The following is a 14,105-nucleotide window of genomic DNA, read 5'->3' on the forward strand; positions in this document are numbered from 1 at the left end:
GAGTTATAAGGTCTTAAAATAGACCATATGATGCACATAAGGATTTATTTGAAAGTGAAGGAATATTTAGACATCATCTATATCTAAATAAGGTCTGTTCATATGTTGTACTTCTGAAGTAACCTCAATATGTATTGCATGTGATGAATATTTTCAGTGCGAGTGTTCTCAGTATTTATTTTGAGACTCAAAGATAAAATAACATTTTAAGTAATGTCATGTTTCAGTTTTACATGTTACAATGACAGGTACATGATACATAAATTAAAGCACATGCTGCAAACAGCCCAATTATGATAAGAAAAAGTAATGCAGACAAAATATAGAAGATTATACAACTGCAAACATTAAAAGAGAACTTTGGTACTTAGCTGCTATATTCTATGTCTCTGATTTTAAATCATCCATGTGGGTGCAAGGTTATTTGTATTACAAACAATACATGTCTCTGATTTTATTCAGCATTGCTAAACATCAGGAAATTAGCTAACAAATGTGACAGATATCATTAGATACCGATTATATTGGCACAACTGAACTCAAACATGTTAAAAATATATCTCCAAAAATTAATATATAATCCCTAGCTAATCAATTGTATGTGGACGTGTATATTCAACTGATATATCCAGCAAAGATATCATAAGTGAAAAAATATAACATTTTTTTGTGCATACTGTATACAATATAGAAAATAAAGTATGTAGTAACATTGAAGGTTTTAAAACCAGGCAAACATTGCGATAAATGTTCTGGCATGGCATGCAGGTTTGCGGTTCACTTAATGCACAGATAAGCCATAATCTGATATTTATAGAAAACGTTTCTATAATGTGGCAAAGACTGTTTCCTTTTCAGTCACTGCCCCCACAGAACTTCAGTAGGAGTTTCTTGTAGTCTCCTGATGTGTCTCCCTGTCAATAAAACAAATGCATCAAACAATTATTTAGACCTTTGTCTCACAAAAGCATGTGCACTTGTTTATTTTATATCATCTCTTTGGGTGCAGGGTTATCACGATGAAGATACTCACAGAGATGTCTGTGTACAGCGACTTGCCGTAGTTTTTAACATATTCCTGGCGGATATCCAGCATGTCGATCTCGGAACGGGAGACCATAATCCGGATTAGGGTTCTGTCTTTAGTCCCAGCTCCCTGAACACGTGCAAATACAAGGCGACTTGTAAATTTAAAATTATGCTTCAGTTATTTAGTAATGTATGGGAAATTATTACCAGAACAGGACTGTCTCACCTTCATTGCCTTGTAAAGTCTCTCAGCAAAGTAGGCAGGGGTGTTTTTAATACACTTCACTGAAACAAAAAGAAAATACAGAACATTAATCAACACCAACACTTTACTTGTGTGTAAACTTTTCGGATGTGGCATCCGAAAAGTTATTTATGAAAGTCATGCACAAACCAAAAGAATATAACACAATGGCAACAAGCAAAATTAAATCTGCATTAATCAATAGTTAATGAAATGTATTTAATTTAAATTTAAATTGCTGTATGGACTCTGAAGACAGTCGCTCATAATGACAAACCTTTCTGCATGTCTACTGAGCTTTTAACCCGGGGTAAGGCTGACACAGACCATTGACCATTTGGCTGCTTTTACCCATTTTCATTAACACAACAATCACACTGGCAACTGCAGACAGCAGCTGCTTTTACCAAACAAGCTCTGATAAAACCCACTGTCCATCATAAAAACATGTCCCTAATAAGGTCATAATGTTGGTCTGTGTCTGCTGCATGTGAAGTAACTGTTTGCTTTTATATGTATAAAGGTGATATTAAGTCTTTGGCTGTGACTGTCAGCTTGTTTCTGAGAATTTTCTGTCCCACTAGTGGCTAATTATTGATTAATGCATTTTTAAAGCCAGTTATATTTCGAATAATTGTAAATGTGAAATCAGAAACAAACACATTATCGAGAATAGTGAAATGAAACACGGCATCAAAAAAACAATGGTAAACATCCAACAACGCAGTGCACACCAACTAACAATGAACATGTATATACTGACTGTGGATAACTAATGAGAGGATTCAAATTAAGCACAACTGAAAACAGGTTACTATACCATAACTGTGAGAAATGTTGGCAAAAAAAGAGGGGGAAAAAGCAAAGATTAAGAAAGCACTCCTTCCTCCAGTATTACATGTACTGTCAAAGAAGTATTACAACAGCTGTAATACAGTATTACAGTTGCCCTAACAGCTTAACTTAATGAGGATGGAAAACATTTGATGATTAAGTCTTACATGAAATACGTAATGCAGGGATGCCTCAAAACTTGTAATTAACTAATTAAGATTCAGACTGACCCTTTTAAAATTAGACTTGAATAGGTTTGTGTGTGTTCTTACCCACTGCCAGCATGCCACTCTCCAGGTCTCCTGACATCTCCCTGGAGATGCTCTTCTCAATATCTCTGCCACACATACGCTGGTACTCAAGAAACACTACACACATACACATGCATCCACACACACCATGAATAATATGGCCAACAACAGCTAATAGCAAAATAAACTGAAATGTGTGTCCTGATTCTCAAGCATTACTTGAAATATTTTAAATGTTGAGCCTTATGTTGATGATTATGAACATGTCTTCATAAAGAATACCTGCTCTGAGATGTGGTTTGCTCCTGGCACACAAAATAGCATTAAACTTGGACTCATCTGTTCCCAGCTTGTTTTCTCCAGCAGCATACAGGGTCTTTAAGGAGAACAGCAATTTGTACTAATCACCATTCCTTTTCGATCAATAGGTCAAGTAATTAACGACATAAAAACTACCAAGTTTCAGATCCATCGAACATTAATTATTAATGAAAATGAAGCAGACTTTACCTGAGCATCTTGTTTAGCCAGCGAGATGTCAACAGTTTCTCGTTCATCACGATTACCCTAAAAAGTACAGAAAATCGTGTTCCTAATTCAATCTGAGCATAGCTGCTAAGGGACGTCAGGTATTCAGGTAATTAATTCATGTCATGTGTACCTGGGCGAGAGAAATCAGGAGCCTGCGGAAGTGGCCTGAGGTGTCCCCACTAATAGCGTTCTCCAGTGTCTTCTTGTAATCTGAAAGGACAAACAAGCCAAAATAGACCTCACACAAATTCAATGGTACAAGCAATAGTGACCTTTGACGGCTGATAACATGTTCGGACTAAACTTGGTAATAAGCTGAACATTTTGTTTTTACAGTAACCCCGAAGCACTGAGATACTTCACTGAAGCCAAGTCTGATATAAAAAGACTGTAATTCAAAATTGTGGTTTGTGATTGAGATGAAATAGATCATACAATGTATTGGCCAGACTCCCCACCACTCAGACACTGTGGATTACTACATAAACATAAAATTTGACCAGCAAACACAACAATACAGTTTATTAAATAAACCATAAAACTGAAGAATTCATTAAAGAATGTATTCTTTCTGTAGTTGCAGTGATGGAGCCATAATTTCAATTCCTTATAAGTGAAAAGGCTAGACCTTATGTATATCAGATTCTTTGCCACAGCACCTTATAATTTACTAATTTCATGGTGGCAGACAAATCAAAATACACTGAACTTATCTACTAATGTAATAAAAATCTTTTGATACAGTGAGAACATTGGGGCTGTGCCATGTATTAGCAGCTCTGATGCATCTCACCTTGTTTGTAAATACGGTTTATCTCCTTGATTTCAGCGTTGGAGCGAGAAGACAGGATCTCTATCAGACAGGCTTCATCAGTTCCAGCTCCCTGTTAGGAAACAGAACAATGAAAGTCTGACAACCACCTTTGTGTTTAGTCAATCTTCATTTAGGCAATCCTTCATTAACGCAGTCCTTTATAATAATGTAACATTCAAATATGCTTTTTTATCTATACAGCAAAAAGTAAGCAAATGAAAACCACATAATAACAAAGGCTGATAACTCAAAATGAACCTTGATGGCACTGTTGAGCTCTGAAGCGTCAAACTCAGCTGGGCTCTTCAAAGTAGCCATGACCAGCTTCCTGAAGTCTCCAGATAGTTCTGAATGCAGATCCTTAATCAGATCCTGAAAATGGAAGCGTGCTTGCTATAACTCTGAACCACCATTAACTTTTGCTGTGAAAAAAATTTCTGTAAGTAGCTGTGAAGAACAGATATAATGAGCTCTGAGGACATCCAATCCCCTCTCCACTTTACTGGCAGCACCAGCACCTGTCCTCTGCTTGTCAACATTATGCACTGCAAGGTAATGCAGAGTGAGTCACGTATGATTCTATATTGAGTGTTTGTTTTGTGAACATTTTTTTTTAAGTAGATAGAATTAAAAATGGAATCAGGTGATCGCATTACCTTCCCATAGGCAGTTTTGTAGGAACGGAGCAAAGGCACACGCTGCTTGTTGGAGCGACTCCCCAGCAAGTCGATGATTGCTTGTTCATCAGTTCCTGCACAGACAAGGCCACAGTGTCAAATAAGACACAGGTCATGGATAAAGAAATGTCATCATTTCCTGTTTAAAGCATTTCATGTACACTTACAAATTATATTTAAACTTAAAAAAGATAGATGTTTCTAAATACAAATGCTATAATCTGAAGAAAATTAAAGAACAGAATATACAGGTAGACCACAGTTTCCCAAATGGATAACATCCATTGCGTCATGTGTATCATTACACTTCAGAAACACATAAGAATAACAAATAATAAGTAGGTCAATCTGATTAAGGCCTCTATCCACAGCACTCACCAAAGCCTTTCATGGCCTTCCTCAGGACCTCCACATCTTTGAGTGGGTCAGCTCCAGGGAAATCCTTGATTGTTCCCCTGAATCCTCTCTGACAATACAAGCAACACAGCAATTTCCGTAAACAATTTTTCGCGACAAGTGGTATTTCAACAAACTCTTCATTTTGTTTCAGACATTAACCCATAAAAATATATAGGTGTGTGTTTGTGTATTTAACAACACATCACAACAGAGTACCACAATAAGAAGGCAGATATTTACCAACAGTGTCAAAAAGTAATCTAGTATGGTAAAGTATCATATTAGATTATATTACATTGATAGGTGGAGCTACTGGCATGGCTCCTCCTCCTCCTCCATAGGCTGGCATGGATGGATTTGGTGAAGGGACCTTTGGGTATCCTGGCATTGGTGCTGGTGCTCCTCCATAACCAGCCATGGGTGGGTTGGGTGATGGCGCTCCTCCATAACCAGCCATGGGTGGGTTTGGTGATGGTGCACGGGGATATCCAGGCATTGGTTGTGCAGGCTGACCAGGGTAGCCCATCCCTGGGCCTTGAGGTTGGGGCATGGGCCCTCCTGGCTGTGGGTACAGGCCATATGACTGTTGGTTAGGGAAGGGGGCACCATACCCACTAGGCTGAGGAGCAGATGGGTACCCCCCAGGAGCTTGAGCGTACATGGATGGGTTTGGAGTAAACCCCCCCATGCCTGCAGGGATCTGACTGGCCTGTGATTTGGAAAGATTGGCATTCCATAATATGTGCATAAATCATTGAACATTGTTTTATGCAAAGCAAAGGTAGCCAGTCACACCTTTTTTGGATCAGATTTAGATTTATTTATTGCATTAACCAAGGTTTTTAATTTTAATTATAAAGTAAGTGTCCCTAATCCTGGTTCTAACTTCAGAGGAGAAACTGAAGTTAATGCTCCTGATGTTTTGAACTTGAAGTTACAATAGTAATATATCCAAACAAAGTGTGGCCATGCTATGTATCTAACAAGATGGAAAGGCATATATTTGATAACACAAATGTGAAAAGAGCTATCACTATAAAGAAAAATAAAAGAGGTAAAAAAAAAAGTTGCATTAGATTGATAGGTTTAAGAAGCATGCATAGAGTGAAATATGTGACTGATTTTCTCATGCAAAAGACACAGGAATAGAATTTCACAAAAGAAATGGAAATTATGAGAATTTTAAGATGCAGACTTTGGGAAAGTCTTACCGTGAAATGTAAGGATGTGATAGTCCATGAAAGGCTATGTAATTCATTTTAACTGGAATATTCAATGCAATAGACTGGTAATGTTACATTACACAAATATTAAGAATTTTCTGTGTTTAGGAGAATATGATTTTTTAGATTAAACTTACCATGCCAGTGTTGTATCCAGGGTTGGATAAGTTATCAAGGCCAATGGAGGGATACCCACCAGTAGGGCCACCTCCCCAGCTGCCTGCAGTAGGCAACAAAGACAAAGCTGTTAAGGAAAGTTGAAGATTGTGCTAGCAAATGCCTGACAGAACTGAGATTATTAGACTGGGATAGGAATGATCCTTCATACTGAAATTTCCTTTTTCTCTATCTTCAGCTAGTTAACACATAGGTGAAAGAGTGCTGGACAGATAATGAGAGTACTATGCGAAAGAGGGATTGTGGGACATACTCTTCTTAGCAACAGCAGAGGTTTGTTTGTTTTTGAGGGAAAAAAATTCCACTCTTAACTATATGCCTCATGATCCCTATTTCCCATTTTCTAAAACAAGCAACAAGAATACCTAGACCTTAACACTCCCTTTTACTGTTACTACAAACACATTTAAACCATCTAATGGGATGTCTGAGTGTACTAGATGAGTAGTCAAGCAAAAGTAGTCATTTTGCTGATATATTACATCAGAACAACTCAATAAGGTGCTACATCAGTTCTCCTTAGTGTTCATGTATCACTTAACTCTATCACTTACACTTGATGGTTGATGGAGAGACTGATATCAGTATCATGTCTGTATCATAAATAAGAAAGCTAAGACCAGCAGCTCAATAGCTTGTTAGCATAGCCTGGCTCTGTGACAATGATGGCAAGACTCCAGGAAGTACACATACAGCTTACAGCATATGAACTAAAACAGTTCAGCACATAAGCCCCAGTAAAATCATAATGTCCCATTTTTACACTTTGTCTTCTTGTATGGATTACACAAACAAGCTATTGCATGTGCAGTGGAGAGCTGGACAGATGGTGCACAATGGTTGATTTTTTTACTTTTTAATGAAGTTTACTTTTAAACATAATTTATCCCTGGTTACATGCTAAGCTACGCTAAGCTGAGCTAACTGGTTGCTGAAATTATTTTAATATTTACCAGAAAGACATGGCAGCAGTGACATTCTTTTCATCTAACGCTCAGTAAGTGAGCAAAAAAGCACATTTTTCAAAATGTGAAACTATTCCTGTACACTGTGGCGTGATGCTTTACCTGGTGGTGGTCCTTGTGGGTAGCCTCCTGCCTGTGGTGGATAGCCTCCTGTCTGTGGTGGATAGCCTCCTGCCTGTGGAGGATAGCCACCAGCCTGTGGTGGATAGCCACCAGCCTGAGGAGGGTAGCCACCAGCCTGAGGAGGGTAGCCACCAGCTGCTGGAGGGTAAACTCCAGGCTGAGGTGGGTAAGCACCAGGTTGTGGAGGGTAAGCCCCAGGCTGTGGAGGGTATGCGCCTGCCTGAGGGGGGTATCCTGGGTAGCTCATAGCTTTAAACAAAAAACAGAACTGTCAATCAAAAAGCTGTTTAAAAATATAGAAATTTAAATATATATATATATATATTATGCAAGAACCTAGAAACATGTCCTTTATCTGGACAACTAAAAGAGCACTATACTGTATACTATACCTTGGACTAAGTGAAGGCACTGACATAGAAACAAGAGAGTTGAAAATGTAGCCAGTTATTCATTTGGGCCTCCTCATCTTTCCCATGAAATTTTTCACTGACTAAGGCACAAACAATTTGAATTTGAAACGAAGGGCAAACTCTTCATTCAGGATCACAGAAGTTTTAGCCGAGCAGTGGGGTAGCAACAAAATGTTTTGGTAGAGCCTAGTATGTATAGTGTGTTCCAACAGGCTTTCTTGTTCCATGGGAAACTCACTTCAGTGGACTTGACTGGAACAGTCTTCTCTGCTAGTGAAGCAATTCATTTCTTTAATAATTTCATTTCATTTGATAATTGATGCTTATTACCCGCCATATACTTCCTCCTCATGCCCTCCTGCTGATGTCATAATAGCATTATATGCTGCTGACTCAAAGTGAGCTTAAAACACATTTGGTCAGGTACAAACACATCACAACTGATTGCTGTTTTCATGTGCAAACGTGCCTCACCTGCTTTCTCACTTCAAACCGAAGTGACTTCAAATACTCACTTCAAATACTCACTTTCTCACTTCAAACCGCAGTGAGAAAGCAGCAGAAAACGGAGCCATAATGCACAGCTGCTAAACCTAACACCTTTGCATAGCCATATTTGCTTAGGGAGCTGGACTACTAATAAAGATATTTATCATGTCAAAGTTAAAAAAAATCTTTTGTATTTAAGTCACCAATACGACGTAATTACAACACTCCGAGGTCTTACTATACACCGACGGTTACTATTAGCTAATATCCTGGTATCATTTTGTTCCATTGTGACGATACAAGACGTTACTAGTACACCTTGGCTGGTTCACAGCGCTGATGGTTTAACACCACGCTAAACAGATTATGGTTGTTAAAGGAAAGCAGGCTTTAGTTGTCTTATGCCACGATAAAATCTTTCGTTTTGGACAGTGGACTCGCTAATACTGTGCAGTCCTTATTCAGGCCTGTAAAAGTAACAAACAGAAAACTAGCTAAAGCTAAGTTAATGTTACTTCCCGACCCAATTTACATGGTGTTGCTTTATCAGTCCTGTCCACGGAACCCTGCTCTCTGCGGTAACTTAGCTAGCCATAGCTAGCTGGCCATAGCTAGCTAACTATAAATAAACGGAAAAAAGTCGCTCCATTAAAATGAAGCTACCGCCTTATAGGAGCATTTTGAAGTATTAAATGGTTGAGCTAAGGCACTGGTGGATCTGCGAGAAGGTTCACGACAGCGTCGAGAGCAGCAGAGTAACGTTAGACCAAAAGACTCTAAAAATAGTTGCCACATAATACAAGAGTAACTTCTACCTCGTTGCTAACATATCATTCACTATTCTAACTGGGAATGTTAGAGTAGTTGTTTGATTTTAGCACTTACCTTAGTATGTTTAAGTCTCTTCCTGAAAGCCGTATTTCTTTGACAAGTCACTGCATTAAGAGTATTGCCTAGTGGGCGGAATACTTTCCACTGAGGGGTCCCACCCATCTATTTGACCGATTGAGAGCGGTGACACGGCCGCCTTCTGATCACGTGACGGTCATAAACAAATACGTGTTCACTACTTGCCATAAAGACACGAACATCAATGACTTGATGGAAAGTATGACAAACCGATGTCCCCAAATATTACACAATAGGTCCATTAACGTTATTTGGAATGTGTACTGCCTAAAACAAACCGCACCCTGCCCAGGTAAGTCTATCTAAATCTAAAAATAAATTCTATAAATATTTCGTTTACTGACAGACACATATTTTCAAATTCTTAACAATTTAAATGGGTTATATAGTGGAGGAATATACACTATGTAGACAAAAGTATCCGGACCGTATCTGGACCTGTTTATGGGGCTGTTTTATGCTCCTTACTCCTTTCTTACTTACTGATTCCCGTCAAACACATTTGGGATGAACTGGAATGGAGATTGTGAGCCAGGTCTTTTAGTCCAACATCAGTGTCTCATGCTCTACTGTATGAATAAGCAAAAAATCCCACGGAAACATCTTGTGGAAATCCTTCCCAGAAGAGTGGAAGCTGTTACAGCTACAAAGCTGTCTATGTATTTAGAATGCAATGCTATTTAAGTACCTGTCATGGTTAGGTGCCCCAATACCTTTGTCTATATAGTGTATATACTAATCAGTATTGTATATTTTGTTGCTATATACTATAAAATTTTGTAGCAACAATCAAAGTTGTAGTAATATACCGTAATTGAAATGGGGTCCATAAACGAAATACATTTTTGACAGTGGAATAAAGTTGCATGAGTGTATTTTTCTCAAAGTACTGTATGACTGGATATTGTTTGTAATGGTAGTTGTGATGTAAACAGAGAAGTGTTGTTTTTATCTACTCCCACGTCACTAGTCCTGCATTTTCCACAAGAAGGATACACACATGGATTATATGTGGAATTACACAACTACAATACACTGTGCGTGTGTATGTGAAGGACATTTGTCACAAGAGGGAGCCCTTTTTAAAGCTTTCCACATAACGTACCATGGTCAGCCTGCCACCTTCAGGTTGGTTTGAAGACTGGGGCATGCTCAGCAGAATGCCTCTGACAGGCCTGGGGCTGGTGCTGGGGTGCTGATTTTACTGACTGATTAACTGAGTTGAATCCTAGGTCTTTTCTAATGGTGTTCATTCACTAAAGATTAAACATATATCCCGTTGCACACATGACAAAATATTTTTTTGCAGACGACAGAAGTACACAAGTGAACAGAATCTGGAACTGAAGTTGCTGTGAAACACTGTTGGCTTATGACCAGGTAGGTCCAAAGATGAGTCAGTTAAGTGCAACTACTCATTTGTGTCTCTGGCTGAATACACAAAACACAACCCCCCCACCCCCCCCAAATCCAAACACACAAACACACACACACAGACGCCATTTTTCAGTACCTATGTGTTATTTTTTTTTAATGATAATGTCACAGATATGTGGTAAAGCTATTGGTTTGCAGAGTCAGGGATAGGGAGATAATTATTGCCTAACCTAGGAGCCTTTAGCTATTAATAAATATTCATACGAACGCGACGCTGATTGGTCTGCGTCCACGGTGACGCAAAGCCCTCCTCATTACATATTCAAAGAACCTCTCTCTGCCCCGCTGCAATAAAGGCAGATAGCGGACCATGGGGAGCAGGGGAAAACTTTTTATACTGACATGTTAGCGCAATGACTTTTGAGTAACATCTAACTGGGACGAGGCTCCCGGCGTGAGGAGGACAGGGTCCTTTACGGGAAGAAAAAAAGGAGCACTTTGCCATCTGCTTGGGTACGGGAACGAAAAGCAAGACGGCCAAAGAGTTGAGACCAGTCCAAGATTCAGCGGTGGAAAATCCAGTTAAGCCATTTGAATTGAAAGATGAGCTTGTTGTCTGCCATAGACACGAGTGCCTCCGTGTACCAGCCTGCGCAACTTCTCAACTGGGTCTATCTCTCTTTACAAGACCCCCATCAGACCAGCGCTTTTGACGCGTTCAGACCCGAAACCAACTCTTCCCACCCGGATCTCAATTTCAGCAAGACTCCCGCAGCGGCGGACTTGAGCTCTTCCCTGAACTCCAACTATCTCAACAACTTCTTTCAGCTGCAGCGGAATGAGGTGAAAGATGGCATGTTGCATACATAACCTGGGTATTACAGATCGCGGTTGAATTTCATACAAAATAGAAACCAAGTCGGTTGGTGATCTGTTGACTGTTGCTCGTCTGTGCAAAAAATATGTTTTAGCATGCAGAGCATGGGCTATCCGGGACATCACCGCCATGATATTTCCAGTATCGACAATAATTTAAAATAGTCTTATTAGGTCAACATTTTGGGCTATCAGCCTTCTGGATATTGTTGATAAACAAGTATTATGAAGGTCTTATCGTAGGCCAACTTTATAGTTGACACAAGAAGTATGCTGGCTACTGTAAATACCACTGCAAAACTATACACCAAAAGAAACAAAGTGGGAATATCATGTTTATACAGAAGGAAGCGAGAACACTAACAATAAACAGTTTCACAGTGTCACCAAACTCACTTATGGGTGCTTCTGTTTTACTCGGAGTGCAGGCACATTAAAGGATTGCCTGGGAAAAAAAAAATGAAATTTCATTCTGCTAAGCTTACTGAAGCTCAAGTAATCAAGTCGGGATCTTAGTGGATAGTTATATGGCTAAATATCACAACAAACGTTCTGTATAGTCATTGAAAGTGCATTTATTTTCCTTTCTTTATCGTGCCATTAAATAACTCAGGATGAATAAGTCTGTTTGAGTTACCATTCAAACTAAGAGTGAAACAAAACATGTTGCGATCACACGCGTCTCAGATAAGAAAAGTAAAGAGAGACAGATGGAAATAGATTCCCCTGCACTGCTCTGTCTGGAGGGAACAGGCCACTGTAACTCCTGCTGAGGACTGCTGTCTCTTGACTACTTCAAATAGACCAGGTTGTCGAAACAAAATCAGTCCTTGTTTACATATTGTCTATTTTTGTAGCACAGTGTAATTTTAGGGACAAACATGCTGATAACGTGTGCGGGAGGGCAAACCTGATACTGCAGACCATACAGCGCAAAAGAGACCCCACCACCACACCCCTCAAGCTCAGCCACACACACACACACACATACTTACACACTGTATATGCATACAGAAAAATAATCACATGCTGTGGGCAAAATGGTAGTTTGAAGAACATACAGCAAGCTCTCCAGCTGATGACACTGCAGTCGAGTTCCTTAGATCTATGTTACTATACAACGCTAAGTCACCATCCGGAGCCAGTGTCCATTATTATGGTGGTAACCATAGAGGCCTTTTGAAGTCATTTAACATGAAACAGTCCTCTGAAAATTGGGTGTACATATTAAATGTTACACGCCATTGTGTAATCCCATTCAATCCACATGAGTATAAAGTGTTTAAAACCGAGGGAAAACACAGTCTGGAAACGGTTTAAGGGGTGGGTGGGTTAGGGGAGCTTTTGCAACTCACTATACTGTCAAAGCCAAGTAAAATAAACCACTGCAGAGATTTGATGATGAGTGGCTGTTTTTGCACTGATGGATCACACACAACAGTAAAGAGAAACTGTGATAAATCTGTGAATTTGTTGTTGATTTGAAACGCATTCTGTGGGACAAGTTAAGTATGCTTACCGCGGTCTTATCTGCTGACAGCTTTGTGTAAATGTTTGTTAATTTTTCTCCATAATTATGTAGTTCTAGGCTAAGAAGACAAATAATCTGGGCTTTTAACAATTACAGCAAGGCTGAACTAATCTTATCCTACAGTAATTTCCTGTGGGATCTATTCTGCCTCAGATCAGTCACCTGTAAAGTGTCCAGCAAACACCACAGCCCAGGTTTAAACGTATTTGTGTGTGACATGACCCATGCTGGCATATTGACACCTCATCTCTGGACCTGTGAAAACAGTCACAGATCTGCTGCAGCTGTCCACCTCACTTGGTCACACAGTTAGTGGGAATCATACCATTTTAGTTTCTCATTGTGTTGCCATACACATAAACGTAGACTCTCCTGCTCACTCACTCACTCACTCACTCACTCACTCACTCACACACACACACACTAGTCTCTCACAGACACAAAATAAACAAACACTCTCATCCCACCATTAGCAGATGTGTGTGAGATCAGTGTCCTTTGGGCTGACAGCAGGAGGTTCGAGGCCAAAGTGAGTAAGGAACATCAACCGAGCAAAGTTTCCTGTTTTATATTTGTTCAAATAATTTACCAACCTGCACTAAGACTTAAGTTTAGCGAATACACAATCCTGTACATTTCCACAAGGAGTGATAATACGAAACACAGTAATACGCAGAGCTAAAACACATGGCAGATGGAAAACTTGAGAAAGTACAGAACCGTAACGCTTGATTTACGATGACTACATGTAATAAATGAACATGAGCCTCGAAGCTGGAGCTGGTTAGCAAGACAATCTCACAGCCTGCAGATAAAGATTTGGCTTTCAGCTCTGGCCAGGTTGCCAAGTCTAAGGTTTCAGTGCTGTGCAACATTAAACATCAACAGTAACATCACTTCCTTTCACAAACGTGTGCCCCAAAAGGACATACGACCTTCAGCGATGGGGAGGAGCTTTTCTTTGGATTTCATCACTCCACTGACGTTTTTACTTGTGGTGTCTCAAACTTTTGTTGTCGGTACTGTTAAACTACTAAATGTCAAGGCAGATGATTGGTTAATTACCAGATAATCTGAGGATAAACATGTCTGCACTAAAATCAGCATAATTTCACCCAGAGGTCATTGCCTGTCTGTCCTTTCTGGATCACATTTGAACAGAGGAAGGCATGAACGAGAAGGGAAATAAGGGACTGCAGGCAGTGCTTTTGCTGTTATTAATATTCAGACGGCATCTTCCATG

The 14,105-nt window shown here is 39.5% G+C and overlaps 2 protein-coding genes across 3 annotated transcripts in view; one reads left to right on the top strand and one right to left on the bottom strand.

Annotated features, from left to right (window-relative positions):
• Nucleotides 1–160: 160 nt before the first annotated feature.
• On the bottom strand, nucleotides 161–9,203 carry anxa11a (annexin A11a). 2 transcript variants are annotated; one of them, XM_046402411.1, is made up of 15 exons: nucleotides 9,055–9,203; nucleotides 7,247–7,516; nucleotides 6,140–6,222; nucleotides 5,075–5,341; nucleotides 4,759–4,846; nucleotides 4,360–4,454; nucleotides 3,962–4,075; nucleotides 3,683–3,773; nucleotides 3,020–3,099; nucleotides 2,869–2,925; nucleotides 2,641–2,734; nucleotides 2,380–2,475; nucleotides 1,256–1,314; nucleotides 1,034–1,156; nucleotides 161–914 (listed from the first exon to the last, which is right to left on the bottom strand). In XM_046402411.1, exons 2-15 carry the CDS (start codon nucleotides 7,512–7,514, stop codon nucleotides 855–857), a joined length of 1,575 nt encoding a protein of 524 aa, XP_046258367.1. In that variant the 5' UTR covers nucleotides 7,515–7,516; nucleotides 9,055–9,203; the 3' UTR covers nucleotides 161–854. The 2 variants fall into 2 exon arrangements, with proteins under 2 accessions (XP_046258367.1, XP_046258366.1); XM_046402410.1 differs by having other exon boundaries at nucleotides 5,075–5,488.
• Nucleotides 9,204–10,786: 1,583 nt separating this feature from the next.
• zcchc24 (zinc finger, CCHC domain containing 24) overlaps nucleotides 10,787–14,105 on the top strand; it is a 33,383-nt gene continuing 30,064 nt past the window's right edge. Inside the window, exon 1 of the mRNA XM_046401573.1 lies at nucleotides 10,787–11,298. Within this exon, the coding sequence (XP_046257529.1) occupies nucleotides 11,059–11,298 (240 nt within the window). The 5' untranslated portion in view covers nucleotides 10,787–11,058. The remainder of the gene's footprint in view (nucleotides 11,299–14,105) is intronic.

This window comes from Scatophagus argus, chromosome 10 (genome assembly GCF_020382885.2).
Source record: "Scatophagus argus isolate fScaArg1 chromosome 10, fScaArg1.pri, whole genome shotgun sequence".
Classification (NCBI taxonomy): Eukaryota; Metazoa; Chordata; class Actinopteri; family Scatophagidae; genus Scatophagus; species Scatophagus argus.